General features: G+C 43.2%; 1 protein-coding gene across 1 annotated transcript in view; it reads right to left on the bottom strand.

Annotated features, from left to right (window-relative positions):
* Positions 1–1,956: 1,956 nt before the first annotated feature.
* The window catches only part of PSMA7 (proteasome 20S subunit alpha 7), a 47,158-nt gene continuing 26,591 nt past the window's right edge, over positions 1,957–22,523 (bottom strand). The window contains exons 3-7 of the mRNA XM_068119084.2: positions 19,965–20,089; positions 16,271–16,393; positions 3,165–3,284; positions 2,795–2,857; positions 1,957–2,160 (exon numbers count right to left, since the gene is read on the bottom strand). Of these exons, the coding sequence (XP_067975185.1) occupies positions 2,062–2,160; positions 2,795–2,857; positions 3,165–3,284; positions 16,271–16,393; positions 19,965–20,089 (530 nt within the window). The 3' untranslated portion in view covers positions 1,957–2,061. The remainder of the gene's footprint in view (positions 2,161–2,794; positions 2,858–3,164; positions 3,285–16,270; positions 16,394–19,964; positions 20,090–22,523) is intronic.

Consider the following 22,523-nt stretch of genomic DNA (forward strand, 5'->3'; position numbering starts at 1 on the left):
ATTGGTAGTCAGGAGTTGGGATCTGTAAACTGGGACTAAATTCGGTTAGACCAAATTTTGGACACCAATTGTGCTTTTGGCCGTAACAATTGGTGTCGGGGAGTGTGATTTGAAGCCCGAACCAAATTTTAATCCATCGAAAAAAAAATGGTCAAAATTACGAGCAGCCAAAATTTATTATAATATCCAAATTATAATCGTGCCATGGATGATCGAGGCGGTCGGATGTCGGTGGGGGAGATAGAAGAGGGGTTAGAAGCAACCCAGGACCCTAGGGAAGAGGTGGGAATAATGGAGGAGGAGAGCAATGAGGGTGCGGTAGCGGGGGTTGCAGGTGCACAAGATGGCGGCGCCTCGCACATGGTCGCGGCAGCCGAGCCCGAGATGCCAGGGTACATGCGAGCCTTCATGGCGCGATGCATGAAAGCACTAGGGGAAATAAAAAACGAAACCCGGGAAACGAAATAAATGATGATGGGGAGGGACATAGACCGCATGTCAGGCGGGAAAAGCACATTGGTACGCGACGAGGTAACGCGACTTGAGAAGCGCGGGGGAAGCGAGTGTGAGCAAAGCGCAGGTAACTGGACCGGGGTAGAAATCGCGACCCGGGGTATGGGGAAGCCGGCGACCGCCGAGGTAGAAAAGGAAATTTTATTCGGACCAGCGGTCGCCGAGGGAAAGAAAAAAGAAATTCAAATCGAATCAATAGTGGTGGAAATTGGAATTGGAGAGACCGCAGACGTAGAAGTGCACTGGCGGGGTGAAGGAATGGAAATTGCACAAAGTCTGGATTCGCATCGTGATGCTGTGCTTATTAACCAAATGGAAAGTTTGCAGGTGTTGGAGCGAGGAGGAAGAAGCGCACAGGTGAGTTGGTCTGTGTTTGGTGCAAAAAGAATTTTCGCGTGCTTGGGATCAAGGCGTAACCTGGGCGCTCGTAAAAGGTCCGTGGTGCGCGTTATGGATGGCAATGGCACGCGTGTGAGGAAAAAGTGTGCGTCGAAGAGTGAGTGTGTTACAAAGTGTGGGAGTGATCCCGAGTGCGAGCGAGAATGCACGTCGGAGGGTATGTGCGAAACCGAGTGTACGGAGTGTGACACGGAGCGAGTTGGTGGTGGCGCGGGTGCGGGAGAGCACATCGGAGCACGTGATGGGGAGTGTTACAGAGGATGTAACCGGAGAGTGTGCGCAAGAGTTGGCGCGAGAGTGTGCGGTGATGATTGGGTGTGCAGAAGAGTACACACCCGTGGTGAGTGTTACGGAGGACGTAATGGGGGAAGAAAGGTGTGGAACGAAAGCCCCTACTGCGTGAATTAAGTAGTGACATTGTACAAGTAGTAGGGATGTAGAATAGGTTAGAATCTAACCTATTCTATGTCCCCACTACTTGTACAATGTCACTTGTACAATAAACCGCACCACAAACACACTGCATCATCTGATCTACCTGGTTTTCCCTCTAACTTAGTGCTTCCCATCTTCCCTTATACTATTGCACATCCCACGTCATTAACATCCATCTAACCATCTAACATAATAATGATATAACTACGAAGAGGTCCTATGGTTCGCTACGTGTTGTTCATGGACTAACTAGGGTGCGATCTTTAACAAGCCAATTGATGGGAATATTTACAGCGGAACATTTATAAGGGACACATTTACTAAAATTTACTAGTGAAGGTTCTAAAAACCGTAACAATACACACACACACACACACACACACACACACACACACACACACACACACACACACACACACACACACACACACACACACACACACACACACACACACACACACACACACACACACACACACACACACACACACACACACACACACACGAGACTTGCATGAAAACCAAGTTGGAGGCTTATGTTAGAATACGTCATCCTCTTATCAGAGAAGCAAGCACACTCATTTGAGCAAGTTCTGAATGCAAGGCAAATCCTGATTCAAATGTTTATTTTGGTACAAATAAGGAAATATTCACTGTAACATAACCAGTGAACAGTGCAGGCCCCCCCCCAAAGAAAACATATCAACTTGTACTTCATGCTGAGGCCTTTTTCTGTTTCTTCTTCTCTGCCTCTTCTTCCTTCTCCTTCTCTATCTCCGCCACAAACTTTTCTATCTCTGCTGCACCCAGAAGCTGAAAAAAGGAAACAGATTATCAACTTAAAATGAAAGTAATCACCTGATAATAAAAATTTAAAAAGGTAATCATATGTTGGACAGAATTAACTGAAAAGTTTGTTGGTATAATCTTTATTTTTATTTTTATGAAGACCATCCAAATACCTTTACACAGCGTTTGTCTAAGGTGGAAAAGACTCTGGGGGTGGGAGGTGGGGATGAAGTTGCTACCTCTGTCGTAAGGCCTTTAGTCCCACTGACAAGTTTAGACAAGTAACGACTGAATGCATCGCAGTCAGACAGACAGAGACACCAAATTGAGTATTTTAGTACGAGAACGTGAACATCACAACAGATGCACAGGGTAAACAAACAAAAAACATTGCTTCCCAATTGTCCTGGTTTCCCAGGTAATGATCGTTTTAGAATTGCAATTGCATCATGAAACTGCTTTACACACGATCGTCGATATCGTTTCCCAATTGATCATTGCGGGAGCATGCTTACACGTGGATATATTTAATTGCTGCGAGAACATTTCACATGATGACAATGATCTCATCTTGGCATAACGAGTCAGTAACGGTAATGTGTGTGGAGTACTAAAATGGAGGCGAGATAACACCGTGGAACTTGTGAAGGACAAGTACCTTTACACTTTCATTTCTCTGCATCACAGCAAGCTCCATGTTCTTCCCTCCAGACTGCACAACCTACACAAAGACAAACTCCGCATCAATATGCTCTCTTTAGCAATGTGAAATTTGAGTTGAAACAACCATCACATATCATTGAGAGATGGGATGGCATCGGGGTTGACATCCCAAACATGCTCGTCGACAAGCCAACATGTAGGACAACAAATTGGGGAAACCTAATGAAGTTTGTGGAATGAGCCATTCAAGTCCCAGAAATCACCAAGACAACAGCGCCTTCATTGCTACAAAACAAGGGTACCATGTCATTACTAGCACAAGGATGTACACAATATGCAGGATGTTAAGACCACACTCACTGTACCTCAAGAAGAGCACGAATTGCCAGCTTTATAGTGCTATCATAGGTCTCAATGGCCTCGTCAGAGTAGTTCTTCTCCAAAAATTCCCTTACGGTCTTGGCACTGCGTCCAATGGCATTTGCCTGCCCACGTGATACCAAAGATAAGGTGTGAAACAACAATGATCAAAACAGCCACTTTATACTGAGGGGGAGAAAATGCTCTGTTATGTAGTACGTTGGCAAGGCAAGCACGATAGGCCGCAAAGAAGAGCTTTTACTGCACATCAAGCTGTTCACAAAGCGTGAAGAAGGAGAGTCAACAAAGGGTGGGCACAGGGCGATGGCACAATCATAATCATTTACACTTTGAAAATCAAACAACTACATTAAACTTTTGGACAAACAGCATCAGCAGTGTAATCAACATTAACAGTTAGTGTTGTACAAGCAAAATTGGTGTTACTAACGTGGGATGCCTTAAGAGCTTTCCTGCAAAAGGAGGTGATCGGCACCGGCCGATGATGGTGCCGAAATTCAAAAAAAAAGAATATATATAAACTGAACATCAAAATAAACTTATCACTTTCATTTTTTGAAATGTGCAGCTTTACAAACCTGTTTCTTCAATTGTAATGGCTGATTATGTAACGGGAACTTCACTTCAATCACCTGGTTGATCAACAATGGCATGCTTAAGTGGTTCTGTATAGGGATCTTTCCCATTAAATAATGACCCTCATAATGAAATCCTTCAGTTCTCGTGGTTAGACATTAATTTACTGCTGTCTATTGGCAAGAGTCCCTGGTGTTGGGCTAGCGGCTAGGGTGCCGGCTTAGGATCCTGGGTTCGAATCCCGGTCAATCGCTGAATTAACGCCAGGGGGGTTGACTCAGCCTGTCATCCTTCCGAGGTCGGCAAATTGAGTACCAGCTCACTGGTAATTCCCTGCTTGTCGTTAAAGGCGGCAAAAAGGGTTGGCGTCAGGAAGGGCATCCGGCCGTAAAACATTGCTTCAAAAAGGGGACCGAAAAACAACAACAACCACAGTTCCCGAAAAAGGCCAACCCCCGCTTGCGGGGAAAAATGGCCTCTAAAGGTGGTTTTTTTTGGGTTTTTTTTGTCTATTGGCACTCTACGGGAACTGAGTTTTGGGAAATGAGTGGCGTGCTGACGAGGAGGTGAGTGTCGTTGAAGCTGAAGGGAAAGGTGTATGCTGCATGTGTGAGAAGTGTTATGATTTATGGGAGCGAGACATGGGTAATGAACGTAGAGCAGCAACGAAGGCTGGAAAGGGTGGAAATGCGAATGGTTCGGTGGATGTGCGGAGTATCGTTGAGAGAGAGAAAGACAAATGATGAATTGCGAAAGATGATGGAAATAGAGCCTGTGATTGATGCTGTGAAGAGAAACAGGTTGAGATGGTTTGGTCATGTGTTGAGGAAGGATGAAAGTGACTGGTTGAGAAGAGTGATGGAAATGAATGTAGAAGGAAGTAGAGGACGGGGAAGACCGAGAAAGACTTGGCTAAAGATGATGGAAGAAGAAATGCGGGCAAGGGGGTTAACAAGGAGAGATCCAGAAAATAGGGCAAAATGGAGAAGATTGTCATGGGGACCGCAAGGCTAACCCCCGCTCTTGCAGGGAAAATGGCCTTAAAATGCATGTTGTTGTTGTGTTGTTGTCTATGGTCACTCAAGAGGCTTCTGACAGGGAAACAACAAGAAATGGAACAGTGAATGATGGTCCATGAAGAGGAAGACCACGGGTGACCACCCCAAACAAAGACTGCTGGATTGTGCAGCAGCATCTTCATGATCGTTTTCTTTTTTTCTTTTTGTATACAACATCGAGGCTCGTGAAAGAGCTAGCATCAATCACATAAAGGGACAAACGGACACACATTACATACAATAAAGGGAGCGGGAGACAAGATGGGGAGAGAGAGGGAAGCACACAAGTACAACAGCAGAGAACAGGGACAAGGGAAGATCCGTGGGAGAGAGAGAGAGAGAGCTTGGGGGGAGGAGGCATGGGAAGGCGGGGGAGGAGGGGTGGGAAAGGTATAAAACACATAGACACTGCTAGAACTTCCAGGAAAGAAAAGTCGGGATTTCCCCCCCCCAAAAAAGTGGATCTGTGGTGAATTAACTGGGGCACAAGAGATCAAGGTTTTGGATGGGGGAAGACAAGAGATGGTGGTGAACAGCTGTTTTAAAGACCTGGAGGGAGGAGTGGGATTAAAGAGAGTGAGGAAGTTTGTTTCAGAAGCAGGAGTAAAGAGGAATGAAGAAGTGAAGGTGAGCAGAGGGTCTTGATTTTGGCAATTTCACCAGAAGAGGGTTGCTGGCAGATCTTGTGCGACCTGTAGAAATATTTGGGGGACATAGCACAGATAGAGCTGGGGGAGCGAGGCCAGATAGGAGTCAGTGGAAGACAGAAAGACCACCTACCTGCCTGCGGTGAGTGAGTGAAAGGCCCTCGGAGTTGGCTTCATCGCAGGAGATTCCAATGATTCTGAAAGCTTTGGTTTCAACAGTGTTAAGACGAGCTAGGTGTGAGGCAGGAGGACCAGCCGCCCAGAGGGGAGAACACTATTCCATTGAGCTGCTGCTGAAAGCCTTGTATGTGGTGAGGAGCTCAGGTGTGCCAAGGAAGGACTTCGCATGACGGAGGATGCCCAGATGGCGACTGGCTTTCGAGGCCAGCTTGGAAATGTGGTTTTCGCAGGAAAGATAATGGCAGATAGTGAGACACAAAAAGCTCAGAACTTCTTGGAGAGGATTGTTGAGAAAGTAGATGGGAGGGTTTTCCAGTCGTCCTTTTCGGAGAGATATAGTAAGAGTGTGAGATTTGTCAGGATTGAAAGACATGTTCCACTTGTTTGACCAGTCTGTGATTTTGTCCAGGTCTGCAGAGAGTGAGTAAGCTGCAGACTGCCAATCTGAGGGATGAGGAATGGAGCGGTAGAGAGTTGAGTCATCAGAAAAGAGATAGAGAGGATTTTCAAGACAGTCAGTGAGATCATTGATGAAGACCAGAAAAAGCACAGGGCCCAGAACACTGCCATGGGGAACTCCAGCCTGAACAGGAAGGGGAGATGAGAGAAACCTATTCAAGGCCACACGTTGACTACGACTAGAGAGGAAGTCCGCAAACCATGCGTGGAGATTTCCATGGATACCATAGGAGGAGAGTTTGGTGAGCAGAGCGGGGTGGCAGATCGTATCGAAGGCACGTGATATGTCAAGGGAGACCGCTTTAAATTCCTGTTTGGCATTGAGGACCTCCATCCATTGTTGAGACAGCAGAAGCAGCATGTCCAGAGTAGAGTGACCTGGGCTGAAACCAAATTGATCGTCAGAGATCAAGCCATTGGAGAAGAGGAAAGATTTGATATCCGAAGCAATGATGGATTCCATGACTTTGCTGATAATTGGGGGAAGGCTGATTGGTCTGTAGTTGCAAGGATCTGTTTTTGCACCTTTTTTTTTTCCCCTGCCCTGCGACGCAAACTGCTGCGGTGACAAAAGGTCGCCACAACAACCGCATCAGTTTATCTACTGTGCGAAGGCGCTTGAGAAGTCGGGGCCTGGTGGCAAGATGGCCTTGCAGAGGTCCAGTGTTGAACCCAGTGCATCGGCGGAACAGACTAAGAAGATGTCTGCGGCATCACCGCTGGACACAGTAACGGTGGAGTGCAGTCTTGTTCAGCGATGAGTCCAGATTTTGCCTCCATGCTGCTGATGGGCGTCAATGGGTATGGCGCAGAGGTGGGGAAAGGTATGCATAATGCTGTATTCGCCAGATCCATCGTTGGGGAGGACCCAGTGTGATGTTATGGACCGGCATTTCCACCCGTTTCAGGACACCTCTGGTCGTCATCGAAGGCAATCTCACTAGTCAGCGTTATGTCAATTAAGTTTTGAGACCTCATCTGCTGCCATTTCTCCAGGCTCATCCTGACATCGCAGTTTTCCAGCAGGACAACGCTCGACCCCATGCTGCTCACCTGACCACCAACTTCCTCCAGGAACAGGGTGTTGAAGTGATGCCTTGGATGCCTTATTCCCCTGACCTAAATCCCATTGAGCATTCATGGGATGAGCTTGGTCGACGTCTTGCATCGAGGACATCAACGGCTGTCAATCGGCAAATGCTCATTCAAGGCTTGCAGGAGTGGGACAGACTTCCCCAGGACCGCATCAGATGCCTGGTACAGAGCATGCGTCGGAGGTGTACAGCCTGCATCACAGCTCAGCAAGGACACACACAATATTGAAGACTGCTGTCATTCTGTCCTCGACTGTTAGGAGTGTTGTGTCCATTCCTGTGTCATTTTGTTTTGACTGTATTCAGGTGCCCACCTTAGTGTTGCAGTGCTGTAACTTTTGTTGCACCCCAAGTGATGTTCATGCTTTTTGTTTTTTATGATTGAAGCAACCTCTTGTTTATTGACATGTGTTTAGTAAAGATAGCTGAACTTTACCTCTATGTTCAAATATTTTTCATTTTTGCATGGAGGATTTCAATGAGTGTCCTTCTAAAGATTTGATAAGTTTCTTTTGATGTTGAGTATATATGTACTGTATATGTATATATGCACGCAATAAAAATACTTTACTTCTCGTGATGCAGCTTGATGACCAAAGGGTTCCTGGTTTTCAGGATAAAAGACCAATAATTGAAGGATTTTGGACTGGTTTTTAACAACATCCAGTACACCCACTCCCCATGGAAGTAGGAGGAAGGGTCCTCTCTGGGGTATATCGATTGCAGTATATTTAGGCTCAGGTCCGGTTGTTTGAGGGGGATGCGATAAGCAGAGAATGTCTCGAGCATGTCAGGATTCCATTCAGATTTATTCAGTTTCTTCAGAACAACAGTAGAGACTGCTTAAAAAGGTAATCACACTTATTTGTGCTTTATAATATTTATAAAAGCCCTATAATAAAATTTACCTCCATAAGGGAGTTGAGGGCAATAGCACACGTCACAAAAACCCCTTTCTGAGGAGGGGATATTGGTTTGTAATAACATTAGAAATGGCCTTGGTAAAACACCACGATAAGCCTTAACATGGCGTTTGTCCAAGAAGGAAAAACCCCTTAGGAAAGGGGGGGAAGGGGGAAGTAGCGATCTTGTAAAAAGGCACCATATGTTATTTATACACCTTAACATAAGAGTTCATCCAAGGTGGAAATCTTCCTTGGGGAGTGGGGCAAATGAAGTCGCTACAACCTCCATGTGACCCTTAATCCTCCTGCCAAGTTTAGTTGAGGTTGGGTAACTCATGGCAGAAGGTATGGCGCTCAGACACAGACAGACAGCAAATTGCGTATTTTAGTATGAGAAGATGTAGGGCGCAGACCCCACTGAAGATTTTTTGTTTTATACATTTTCTCATTTAAAAAATGACGAGTAGCAGACTAACTGGAAAGAAATGCTGCTGTTTGCAAGTGCACGCTACTTTTCTGTGTTTGGAGTGAATAGTATTTTGTGTTAAATTAATTTGTTAATTCAAGTTCAACAATTTTGTGTAATTCTCATTTTTAAGCGGTGAAGCTGCTTCAACATTTGGTTATGTCCTTCCTTCCATCTGTCAAAAATGAAGAGGAAGAGCCTTTCTATCCCACTGTGTTTAATTCTAAACGGTTCTAAAGGGTAATTCTAAAAAGTTATAAAGGTTAAATCTAAAGTAAAGGGTTTCATTCGTTTCTAAACTGTGCCTTTTTCATATTAAAAAAATGCCAAACTGAACCGCTTTCTTCAGACCTGGGTGCGATTTTCTATGATGAAATTGTTTAATCAAATGCACATAAAAAATTTTAAAAACCACCTTTAGAGGCCATTTTTCCCCGCAAGCGGGGGTTGGCCTTTTTCGGGAACTGTGGTTGTTGTTGTTTTTCAGTCCCCTTTTTGAAGCAATGTTTTACGGCCGGATGCCCTTCCTGACGCCAACCCTTTTTGCCGCCTTTAACGACAAGCAGGGAATTACCAGTGAACTGGTACTCAATTAGCCGACCTCGGAAGGATGACAGGCTGAGTCAACCCCCCTGGCGTTAATTCAGCGATTGACCGGGATTCGAACCCAGGATCCTAGGATCCTAAGCCGGCACCCTAGCCGCTAGCCCAACACCAGGGACTCTAATCGGTATTATATCGATCAGCGCCGCACACCGCTGCTCTCTAAATATCGGTATCGCCAATATAAGTATCTCACAATATAAGTCCCCACCCCTGGGGTAAAATCCAAAAGATCATTAGATTTCATGCGTCCCCCAATGTTGATTACATATACAGTAAAATTTTCATTTAAAATGGGAGAGGGGTCAAAAATAAAAAATGACACCGCTCTTACACCTTCTTGCTATGTGGTGATGGAATTTCTGCCCAACAGTTTAGGAGGAGATAGCGTGACGATCAGACAACAGGCACACAAAAAGACACTAGTACAATACGATGTGTCTTGGCTTCCAAATCTCGTCTCAAAGCCCTCACTCCCTACACCTCCCCTACCTGCTCACATCCAAATGATCCTGGATACCGTGTCTTTCTCACTTAAGAAAGTATATGTAGATGGTAATGAAAGTAGAGCAGCAACGAAGGCTGGAAATGGTGGAAATGCGAATGGTTCGGTGCATGTGCGGAGTATCGTTGAGAGAGAGGAAGACAAATGATGAATTGCGAAAGATGATGGGAATAGAGCCTGTGATGGATGCTGTGAAGAGGAACAGGTTGAGATGGTTTGGTCATGTGTTGAGGAAGGATGAAAGTGACTGGTTGAGAAGAGTGATGGAAATGAATGAAGAAGGAAGTAGAGGACGGGGAAGACCGAGAAAGACTTGGCTAAAGGTGGTGGAAGAAGTAATGTGGGCAAGGGGGTTAAACAAGGGGAGATGCAGAAAATAGGGCAAGATGGAGAAGATTGTCATGGGGACTGCAAGGCTAACCCCCGCTCTAGCAGGGAAAATGGCCTTTAAATGCTTGTTGTGTTGTGTCTCACTTAAGAAGGTGGTGAGGTTTCTAGCAAAACTACACTCTAATTCCGTGACAGGCCCAGAAGGCATCACTGCATGTCCTAAAAAGCTGCACTGCTGCATTTGCTCATCCACTTTTTTCTCTGTTCACTCGATCATTCTCTCTGGGGCAGTTTCTGTCTGTCTGGAAGATAGCAATCATCACTGCAATATACAAACATGGTGCAAAACCAGATCCTCTTTATAGCTACAGGCCTATGAGCTCGCCTCCAATTATGAGCAAAGTCATGGAATCTATGATTGCAAATGACATTATGATGACACTCTTTTCTCCCAGGGCCTGATCACACAGATCATCAGTTCGGTTACAGACGCAGTCATTCTACCCTGGACAGACTGCTTAAACTCTTCCAACAATTACTCCGTGTCTCTCGATATATCTTGAGAATTTAAAGTGACCTCACAACACCAGGCTTGAATGAGACGACACAGAAAACTCCACAAAAGTGCAACTGATATTCTGTGAAATAGCAGTCGAGGGTCAAAAAGACTGGAATATGCAGTCGGCTCAAATCAAAAGCAAAACCAGTTAGTCTTTACATTGCCATGTCTTTATTTGGCAAATCCGAAATTCTCAAAGTTGACAAAGCCTTTGTCTGAAGTTCCAAGGCATACTTCTCTCCTTTGTAGGAGCATACCTCCACTTCACAAATGTATCTCTCCTTTGGATGTTGCGGAGTTCAAAGCTTTCAAAATTATTGCCATTCATGTCAGGAGGATGTAGGCTAGTGGCCAAATTAAAAAAGGGGCCTAAAATGTGAGAAACCCCTACCCACGGTAGAACAAGTCACAACCTATTTTTTCTTGAAGAGGGATGTTTGGGGAGTTAGAAAATCATGGTTGTGAACCTGAGATCATTGCACAACATTTTGAAAATCACGTTTACATATGTACCACTGCAGACTGCAAAAATGGATTTAATCGCCACAGATTTTGGCTCATTTTGGCTCATATATTTGTTAATACTGGTGCTACAAACACAAATTTGGTACCAAAATGTGCGGAATGATGACATATATATCTGTAAAAACCATTTGTGATGTAACAAAGGCTTTTGTGTGACCTACAGGCAAAAATAGTGGAATTTTGCGCAATAAATCAGCTTCGGGTTTACCAATAAATATCAACAAAACAATTAATTTCTTCATAAGTATTTGAGTTGTATTACTACATATTACATCAAAATAACCCTCTATCATTCTCCTTTTTAGAAATATAACTCATAAAGATAAATCCGTTGAATTAATAGAGTTATTACCGAAACCATATGTCACCCACCCTAAAAGTAACCGACATTGATTAATTTATAATACATGTATATGCATTAACCAAACAAGAATGATTTTAAATCCAGTTGCAGAAAATCAATTTTGAGCTTGATTGCCTTTTTCTAAAACTACTGATATATACTTATCTTTAATTATTTCATTTCAGATGCTTGTGCTGACAATTGATCTGCAATTATGGATCTGGAACCACCTGTTGTGAAGCGTCGTAAAATTGACACTGACCACTGCATCATATGCTTTAAACCCCTCAACCCTAAAAAGCAAGAAGTTGTAACGAACCCAACATTTAATGGTTTGAGTGCAATCTTCAAAGCAAGTCAAATCAGAAAAGATGACGTTTATGAAAGTATCTGGCCTTTGCAACAAGACATATTGAGTCTTGATTTGAAAGTATCATTCCACAAATCGTGTCGGGCCAAGTATACCAGCAAGTCAAATATCTCCACATCCAACCCCAGTGAGAGTGACCAGCAACCATGCGCGTCTGCGGCAACAGAACACACAAGAATCAGCAGAAATGAAACAGCTGGGTCTGACATCAGGACTAACTGCTTCATTTGTGGAAAATCCAACACTTCCAGAAACAAGCTTACACCGGTATCTACAGGAACTGGACAGTCCACCAGAGAAAAAGTTCTGGCAGCAGCTGACAAAAGACAAGACAATAAAATACACATGTGCATGCTTGCCTTTCCAGATTTGTTCACCTATGATGCCAAGTACCACAGGTTATGCTATTCACACTATATTTCAGAACGGAACATCACTGCTGCAATTCGTAAATCAGGAGAGGAAACAATGGGCACATTACATGATGAAGCTTTTGATGATCTGAAATGTTATCTGGAACAAACTGTGTTCTCCAAAACTAAGACAGTGACACCCCTCGTTCACCTGAAAGATGAATACGTTGGATATTTGGTTTCACTGGGTACCACGAATGCAGAACAGTATAAAACTTGGAAGTTGAAGGAGCGATTAACTAAATATTATGGTGACCAAATAGTCTGTGTAACATTTGATGGCCACACTGACATCATATGCTCTTCTTCTGTGACCTTAGGTGATGCCCTGAGAAAAGCCACGATTCTGCAGAGCATGACTGATGAACCAGAATATGAAGACATCCCGTCTGATGTACCATCAGCCATAGATAGTGAAATGCATACTTTGCATGCTGCAGCTGGTATCCTGAGGAAGCACATGGCTGATATCGAGCATGTTGGAAATATGTATGCACCTGTCGAGGAAACAGATATTCAGCACTGTGCAGAATTCGTTCCTAATACACTCTACGACTTTATTCAGTAGTGCACCAGTGAGAAATCACACACGAATGTAACCAGCTGTAGTGATGAAGGTGTTATGAAGAACAACCTGAGGACGATCGCCATTTGTCACAATATAATATCACAGAGCCGTCGAGTGTACTCCACAATAACGCTTGGTTTAGCCTTGCAGGTGCATCATGAATTGGGAAGCAAGCATCTCATTGACATGCTTCATTAATTAGGACACTTTGTGTCCTATGATGAGGTGAGACGTTTCCTCACGTCTGTGGCTGTTGATCAAACTGCCTCGGAGGGTATTTACATGTCAAAACCCATGAAAACCAACAAACGAGATAAATTGATGGTGGATTCAGAAGTACTTTTCCGGCGGCTGCTTGCTGTCTCAAAGAAACACGATGTCAGTTTGGAACAAGTCCTGACACATGAACTGGCTCCTGTGCCACCGTCCCTCTTCAACAATGATGGGACAATGCGAAAAACCAACAAGGAGGATCTGGCAAAGAAGTTAGAAGCTAATTGCGAGGATGTCCAGGTGCTCGAACCCTCTGACCAACATGATACTGCTTATGTCATTGATGGGATGGCACTACTTCAGGCACTTGATGAAGCCCAGTTTGACACATTTGACGATCTCGGACGTACCATAATGCAGAAGATTCAGTCACTGCTTGCTAGTAACCAAGGTGTGACATTAGTTACATTGGTTTTTGACAGGTATGATGTACCACTCTCTATCAAGCAGCTGGAAAGAGAACGTCGCACTGGTGGAGAGTCAACACCCAGATATGTCACCGATGGACAACGCACAGTTCCAAACTACAGGAAGTTCCTGAAGAACACCACAAACAAATCAGCGCTTGCCGATTTCCTCTGCAGTTACTTGACAGTAGCCGCCCAATTGCAGCTTGAGGAAAACCAATCTGTCACACTGGCAGGAGGCTTTAACGATGGCCTGCTAGTTAAAGTTGTGGATCATAGAGGCATCCGGGAACTACCTGAATTGTTCAGCACACATGAGGAGGCTGGCACACGGCTCCTGCTACATGCTATCCATCTCGCCAGAGCACACTCAAGGGTCATTGTACGATGTGATGACACTGACGTGTTGGTCCTACTCATCTATTACTGTGGGAAAGGCATGTTTGGGGACACCAAAGTGTACATGAATGCAGGTCACTGTACAAAAACAACGAATCGTCAGAGATTCATTCCTGTCAACAGAATAACGGACGACATCGGTCAGGATACGTCAAGTTGCTTGCCAGCATCACATGCTATAAGTGGCTGTGACACAACCTCCTCGCTGTTCAAAGTCGGGAAACGCACTGCATATTCGAAACTCAAGCAAAACATTGCACACTTGGCACCACTGTCACGGTTAGGCCAAACCAGAGATACAACCAATGTCGGCAGCACTGCCACAAAATATGCTCTGTCGTTGTATGGTTCAAAGTCAAGTCACACACTCGACCAACTTCGTTATGTTTATGCCTGCACAAGTGACAAACCAGCATCTCTCTTCCCACCAACAGACGATGCTTTCGAACAACATCTGAAAGCAAGCAAATTACCAGGTGGCGATATGGGCCCACAGCCATGTAGCGAAGCCTGTACTTTGGAACCCCGATGGTAATGGATGGCAGGTCAGAGACAACAAACTTGAGCCTGTCATGTTCCAAAAGGATGCAGCCCCAAGGGAGGTTCGAGATCTCACGCATCTCTACTGCACCGACGATGACTGTAGGCAGAGCAGAACATGTCATTGTATCTCTGCAGGACTGACCTGCACTGAATTCTGCTCGTGTAGTGCAGACGATTGTCCAAATGTTGATGATTCTGTTGTCTTTGACGACGGCACTGATGAAGAGCGTGACTGAACTTTTAAATGTATTACATGTATTACTTCATGTAATAGATGTACATAAGTTACAGTGCATGTTATGAATTCATTATCGTCATATGTGAAATAGCTTATATCAACATGATGTCTATAAAAGTCACTTTCACAATTGTGTCAGAATCGTAAGTCAATTCTTCATGTTGCATATCTGCTTCGGGATTTCTATCGGTTAGCATCAGTGGGGCGACATATGATTTCAGTTATAACTATATCATTTCAGTGACAATTATATCATTAGATATATTTTTCAAAGGGTAAATAAACTTGGATTATGTTGATGTAACAAGTATGACTGCAAGTCCAATATTTTTGAAGTAATTAATGTTTTTGTTGATATTTATTGGTAAACCCAAAGCTGATTTGTTGAGTAAAATTCCACTATTTTTGCCTGTAGGTCACACAAAAGCCTTTGTTACATCACAAATGGTTTTTACAGATATATATGTCATCATTCCGCACATTTTGGTACCAAATTTGTGTTTGTAGCACCAGTATTAACAAATATATGAGCCAATATGAGCCAAAATCTGTGGCGATTAAATCAATTTTTGCAGTCTGCAGTGGTACATATGTAAACGTGATTTTCAAAATGTTGTGCAATGATCTCAGGTTCACAACCATGATTTTCTAACTCCCCAAACATCCCTCTTCAAGAAAAAATAGGTTGTGACTTGTTCTACCTTGGGTAGGGGTATGCCACCCAAAACCTCATTTGGCCACTAGCCTAATGAGGCAAAATACCTGTTGCTCTTTCAATGCAGACAGGTTGTTGGCCCCTCAATTTTCCACCAACCACATTGGGTTGAGCTCTGCCTGCTCTTTCAACTCTTTCCCTTCACAACCTTCCCAGATGTAAACGTACTTCTCGTAACTTCGCGATGCAACTTTTCAAACTCGACGTTAATGCTCACCCCCACCACCTTGTTCCTATTTTCTCTTACCAATAGAAATGCCTACCTGAGACAGTCAAATCCAAATCCTCCCTCCAAGGCTTCATTGTGGCAGCCAAATACAATCATTCATCCAATTTCTTGTTCTAGCTGCTCCCCATATGATAACATTATACCCTGTCATTCTGTTCTTCCATGAGCCTCGACCTCATATACAAAAAAAAATAAAATAACACCTACAATACTAGAACGGCACTCGGTGGAGCGCATGCCTTCGCCAGGCTGAACAGTTTACGTTTTGTAGCCTACTGCTAGGCCGGATCTGCATCCAGACCTGAACCAAAATCTAATCGGCTTTTTATTGTTACCTACCCAAATAATCCACCATGTCCCCCCCGCCCCCCCCCCCCCAACCACCCCAAACTCGTCCACGTTTTAAGATGTTGTGCAAATATATCGTTTTTTGCAATATCTCTTGATGGTGAAGAATCACTTTTTTTTAAATCTCGTATGCGGATCCAGATCCAGATAATCACCAGAATCTAAACAAATTGTCCTCGTTATACACCCAACATACCCACCAAGTTTAATCCAAAACTTTTTGAGATACCCTTCTCACAAACAGAAAAGGGGGTGGTATACATAACCTCCATCCACCTTCAGTGGCGGAGGTAACTAAGTAACAAATGATTGAGTGAAAGCAGTTGGCAGTCAGTACCTTCCATGCATGATATGTCCCAGAAGGGTCAGTTTGGTAGAGACGTGGCGTTCCATCATAATCAAATCCCACAAGGAGAGCAGAGATGCCAAATGGACGACGGCCATTACTCTGAGTATATCGCTGAAATAAGACAAAGAACAATTCCAAACCAAAGTTAACATTGGAAAAAAATGTTTTGCAAGGACTGTATTAATCAGATGTCAAAAAAACTGCATGTTCATAAATGCTAAAAATAGGGGAAATACCACTGGTGCTCGCCTGGTGGAATAAACAGTATACTACACTGACTAAAGGTATTTTAAACCAATTTCAATGGTTTCTCGAAGACAGTGCAGCATGTAAAATCATACTAACATAATCACAAGACTTCAACCAAACAAAGAAAAAAATAACTACTTTGGGGGGTAGTTATTTTTATCTACCCCTAATAACCCCCAATAACCCCAAGTTAGTTAAAAATAACTAACTATAATAATAAATAAAAATAACCCCCCCCCCCCCCCAATATATTTTATTAATATCCCCTTTTATTTCCCTCATTTCTCCCTCCAATCGTTCACTGTTGATATTCATTTCATTTCCTCTTTCATTTCATTGATTATTTGTTCTTTCATTCCCCTCATTTCCATTAGTAATTGAACCAAGACCTGGTCGGGCATCACACCTGTTCCCCGCGTCTCAGACTCCAACATTACGGGGGAGGGAGTTCAAACGCTCAGGATGGGTGAGGTTCCAGCCCTACCCTCGTAAAAATGTACCCCCAGCCCGCTTTCTTGCGCTTCGGAACCTTCGAGCTGCTGCTCCATTTCATACACATCCACCATTACGTGACAAGGAGCTTCTCCGCACGATGTCCAGAGGAAACACGATGTGGACCCAGTCCACCACCGTCGATGCTGTGCCTTGTAGTTCCAAACCGCTGTTTCTCACAAGCACTTTCTCAAGAGCACACACGAACCAAAGACCACACGCCCGCGACCAAGCCGGAACAAGAAGGAAATGCGACTACCTCCAACCAGCGCCAGGACAGAGAGAGAGACAAAATGGCGAGACCTCGTTCTTTTTTTTCCCAGTTCTCGAATGTTCCACGATGACGTCACACTGTCTATCCAATCACCGAGCGCAACTCAATCACGAAGGCCGGGGCGTGGCCTCCCTGTTACGATTCTTTGGGTGGTGGAGTCAAATCTCTCTTAGGGAATGTTCGATGACGTCGAAGGCCGTGAGACGGGATTTGACTGGCTCGATCGCCAAATGTGCCTGGTTTGTCGGCATTGTGAGTGAATGAGTCCATTTGCAGTGCGATCGTTGTAGTTATTGTAATTGCGGCCCTTTTTGATGCAATAACAGCGAAGGGAAAAATCACAGGGCAATTACACACTGGGGTTTATCCTTAAGCCCTACCTAATTAGCATAGCTTCACCCCTCGTATGGAGACACATATACAACCTTACCCGGACAGTTTAGGCTATGAGCCAAGGGGTTGGTCAGTACCATACAGATGGAGTAAGGCTCATTGTGATTTTTAGCAAGACATATGTCCCTAGATATGAAAAAAAAGTGATAGCAGTGTATAACTCTCGGCCATCTCTGTGTTATCACCCAAAATATTATTATAGGCTATGAGCCAAGGGGGTTGGTCGGTACCATACAGATGGAGTAAGGCTCATTGTGATTTTTAGCAAGATATATGTCCCTAGATATGAAAAAAAAGTGATAGCAGTGTATAACTCTCGGCCATCTCTGTGTTATCACCCGAAATATTATTATACGCCTGCTTCGCTTCGCCAAAAAATGTGATATTTGCTAAAATTGGAATAAATATGTTTTTAAGGACCACAGAGTGCCAATAATTTGCATACTGGATGCCAACTAATATAGTAATAGAAATATAGAACATTTGTGGGGGTTATTTATCAAAATATTGATATAATGACAAAAAATATGTTAAATTTAGTGAAAAAGTGGTCGAAATCGCTTCGAGTTCAGAATTCACATTGTACATTTTTGTCAATATTTCAAAAATGAAAACTCCCAGAGTAACATTTGACCCCTCAAAATCTTTGCAAGGAGGAACCACTGCATTGGAATACTGTATATCATTACTTTGTAATATGGTGGTTGTTTGGGGCACATATTTTGGCAAAGTTCAAAATATGTTCAACCATACCCCCTAATTTTGATATTTTGGAACGAAACATAACTTTTGAACATTTTAGGTTTATTCGTCTACTACTTTTGGTATCTCTGTGTAATTTTTGGTATTAGCTAGTATCCTAAAGTAGGTTTGTAACATCAGCTACATTATATTTCACAATGCATGCAAACCTGCTCCACACTCTAGGTTTATCATGATCTCTCGAACAAATACGATCTAGATCTCGATCTCGGCACTCTGTGGTCCTTAAAAACATATTTATTCCAATTTTAGCAAATATCACATTTTTTGGCGAAGCGAAGCAGGCGTATAATAATATTTCGGGTGATAACACAGAGATGGCCGAGAGTTATACACTGCTATCACTTTTTTTTCATATCTAGGGACATATATCTTGCTAAAAATCACAATGAGCCTTACTCCATCTGTATGGTACCGACCAGTCAATTTGGGGGGTCTGGCTCATAGCCTAGTTGGCCTACTTATATACATCGAGGTGGGTTCTTCGCGGCATACAGAGCATTTTAATCTACACGATTCTATACTTCATTAAGGTATTTCATCCATACCCCAAAAACATAACTGTATATATATGTACGTGCACACACACACACACACACACACACACACACACACACACACACACACACACACACACACACACACACACACACGAAGGCGGAAGTGGCGACTCAGAAACAGACATTTTGGCAGGAAAGAGGAGAGCTCCTGAACATTCGCTGTGACACATTTTATCGATCACAATAAATTACCATACATTTGCACTGACATTCATGAATAAATATCTATCCCATTTTACTCCCAAGACCAGATACATAACATGAGTGAGTGAGTGGTTAGAAAGCGCAGTTATATATTAGATACCGTGTTTACAAGATTATAAGTTAACAAAATGAGACGTTTTTATTTCAGTGTGCCTTCACATTTAAAAGTAAAGTCGAGAGACAATAGAGAGGCATAGTGCCATGTCTCCCTGGAAGAGAAAGAGAAAGGCAGTGGAGGAATGAATAGAACACACTTCATCAGAATAAATAAAGAGGAGCAATTCATCACTTGTATCACTGATCTCATTTTATGATTTTTTTTTTCTAACATTTTAATTAAAATGTCTATAAGTTAGAATTTGTGTGAACTTTAAATAAAGATGCACCTTACATTTGTAAGTATAGTGCATTTACTTTTTCTGAAGAAAATTTGACAGGGGCTTGAGATTTGGTGGCACTTTAGCATTGAGCAAATACGGTATTTCTCCGTGTCGATATGCCCCACTCTCTCCCCATATATCTACGTCTCTCAATATCCCTTTCCCCGAATCTCATCAACAGGGGATCACAACCATTTTTGATAACCATAGAAACATTCTCTTCAGAAAGGTCACAATTTTTGAACAATGGGTAACACAGCAAGGACTAACAAGATACAACAACAACTACAGGCATTTTAAGGCCATTTCCCTGCTCGAGCGGGGGTGAGCCAAGGACTAACAAAATATGTTATGATTATCACAAGTACCTGCTTGAGGCCAGCAATGTAGCGAGTAATATACTCCACAGTGACTGGATCTTCCACAGTAAGTCTGTGGCTCTGGCATTCGATCCGCGCTCGGTTTATCACGATACGTGCATCTGCTGTCAATCCTGTGTAACAGCCAAAAGAGGGAATGTATTTTTTTTTTCTCATGAATTATGCTTCAAGTGCACTCATGCACAACAAAACAATATTATATGGCAAAAGGCTGCTTCAACCCCACACTTCTAGAACAAAGGAAATCAGATGTTGATTGCGAATACAAATATTTTTTTTTCATTCAACACTATTTTTCCTGGGTACATGGATATTAAAGCGAGACTCGGTGGCGTTCCAGTTGGATCAGCCGTTCTGAGTCTGGGAAGTTTTATTCAACCCTGGTCAAGTTACACCAAAAACTTCTTTAAAATGGAACGTGCCGATTTAACGCCCGATGCTGAGCATTTGGTGGATAAAGCACGGGCAAATCCCATCACATGGGGTGATAAGATTTCACCTTAAAAACCCCCCAGTGACAGCGGAACAAGAAGAATCACCACAAGATGGCACCGTCAGCACCCAAGGTGTTTCAGAGTGTTACTTGCCCCCTCCACTCCCCTTTCCCATGAGAAGACCAGTGATTGCGTTTAACTAAGTGTGGCCTGGTGTGTACACATGTATGTGCGCATTTGTGCTACTACCCTTTGAGGGTCTGACCACATCAAAGCGAAAAACCATGTTGGAAAAAGATGACAACATGCAGACAAACTCTGTTCATCATCCAAAGCAGAACTTCAGATGGCACCTGACCACACACACACTGCCATGGTGCTACAGTGAGCTCTGTTTGTTATCAACCCAAAGCTCTGGAACAATCTTCCTATCGATGAGACATTTAAATCGAAGACTTAAAACATCTATTTTTTTTTAAGAGGAATTTTTAAAGAGGGAGAAAAGAGGAACACTCACAAAATAATATATATTTTAAATTGACAGTAAGGTGTAAAATACATTTACTAAACTAGAAAGCATCTGAAAATGCAAGGATTTATGCAGCCTTGACGTTTGACCTTTAGATCTAAAAAAACAAACAAAAAAACAAACAAACAAAAAACAATCGGCTTCTTGCTTTTGATTGGTGAACCAATTCAATTACCCGTTATGCAAATTCATAAAATTCCAAGTCATTCGATGAACATTGTCGATTTTGTGATGCTGACCTTTGACCAAATTATTAATTAGTCTTCTCCATAGTCTCATAATAAAGCTTTAGAAAATTTGGTGATAAAACTCAAGTGGTTAATCGAAATTTCAGGTCAATTGGATGAAAATTGAGGATTTTAGGTGATGCCAACCTTTGACCTTTTGCCAAAATTTTTAATTTTGCTTCTCTATATTATCAACACAAACCTTTGTTGAACATTTGATGACAACAGCTCAAATAGTAAAAAAAAGTTACGGCCCAGACAAACACAGAGAGACAGACAGACAGACATACAGACAGACACACAGAAGTGACTGCAAAACCCCGTCTCACGCTGCGCGGGCGCCTGTACCATTACAGGTACAGTCACCTGTAATGTACCATTACAGTCACCAGTCACCAGTCCGGTAATGTACCAGTCACCTGTAATGTACCCCCTGTACCATTACAGGTACAGTCACGCGCGACTGTACCTGTAATGAATCTACTTTTTGTGTGGATGCAATGGATAAACTTAGGTACGATTTTAGTGCTTTTTACATATTAATCATTTTAGGGCTACGTCATTTTATGCCTCCGCCAACGAAGTCGCCGGACGCATTATGTTTTCAGATTGTGCATCCAGCTGGTATGTACGAGGGTTGCCCAAAAAGTTTTGCAACACTTTCTATACTTAAGTCAAAATCAACAGGAAATGTCTGCATCTTATTCTGTGGTTAATTTTGAATGTCCCGCTTACTACTGTAACGCCGCAGAACAATAAGTTTTCTAGCACATGTGCAGTGGGTCGTCAAAATGGCGGAGTGTGGTGATGAGCGTTTAAAACAACGGCCCATTATTGCATTTCTTGTGGCGGAGAAGGGATCAGTAACGAACATTCACAGGCGGTTAAAATGATTACGGAGTCAACGCTGTTGATAAAAGCACTGTTAGTCGTTAGGCTTCACGAATTGCGGGTTCTGAGAAAGGCCAAGCTGAGCTCAGTGACGCGTCTCGCTCTAGCCAGCCAACAACAGCAGTTACTTCGGCGTTGCTTCAACGTGCTGATGAACTCATTCGAAAGGACCGACGGATTACAACCAGAAGGCTTGCAACTGAGCTCTCAGTATCCAAGGGAAGTGTGAACAACATTATTGATGCCTTTGGATGTTCAAAAGTGTGTGCACGTTGGGTTCCACGAAGCCTAACCGACGATCACAAAACTTTGCGGAAAGAGGTGTGTTCAGATTTGCTCTCCCGTTGCGAGGCTGATGGTGAAAGCTTTTTGTCACGGATCGTCACTGGGGATGAAACATGGATCCATAACTTTGAACCAGAGACCAAAAGACAGTCAATGGAATGGCATCATCCAACTTCTCCTC

Source organism: Myxine glutinosa, chromosome 6 (assembly GCF_964187855.1).
Source record: "Myxine glutinosa chromosome 6, kmMyxGlut1.1, whole genome shotgun sequence".
Taxonomy (NCBI): Eukaryota; Metazoa; Chordata; class Myxini; order Myxiniformes; family Myxinidae; genus Myxine; species Myxine glutinosa.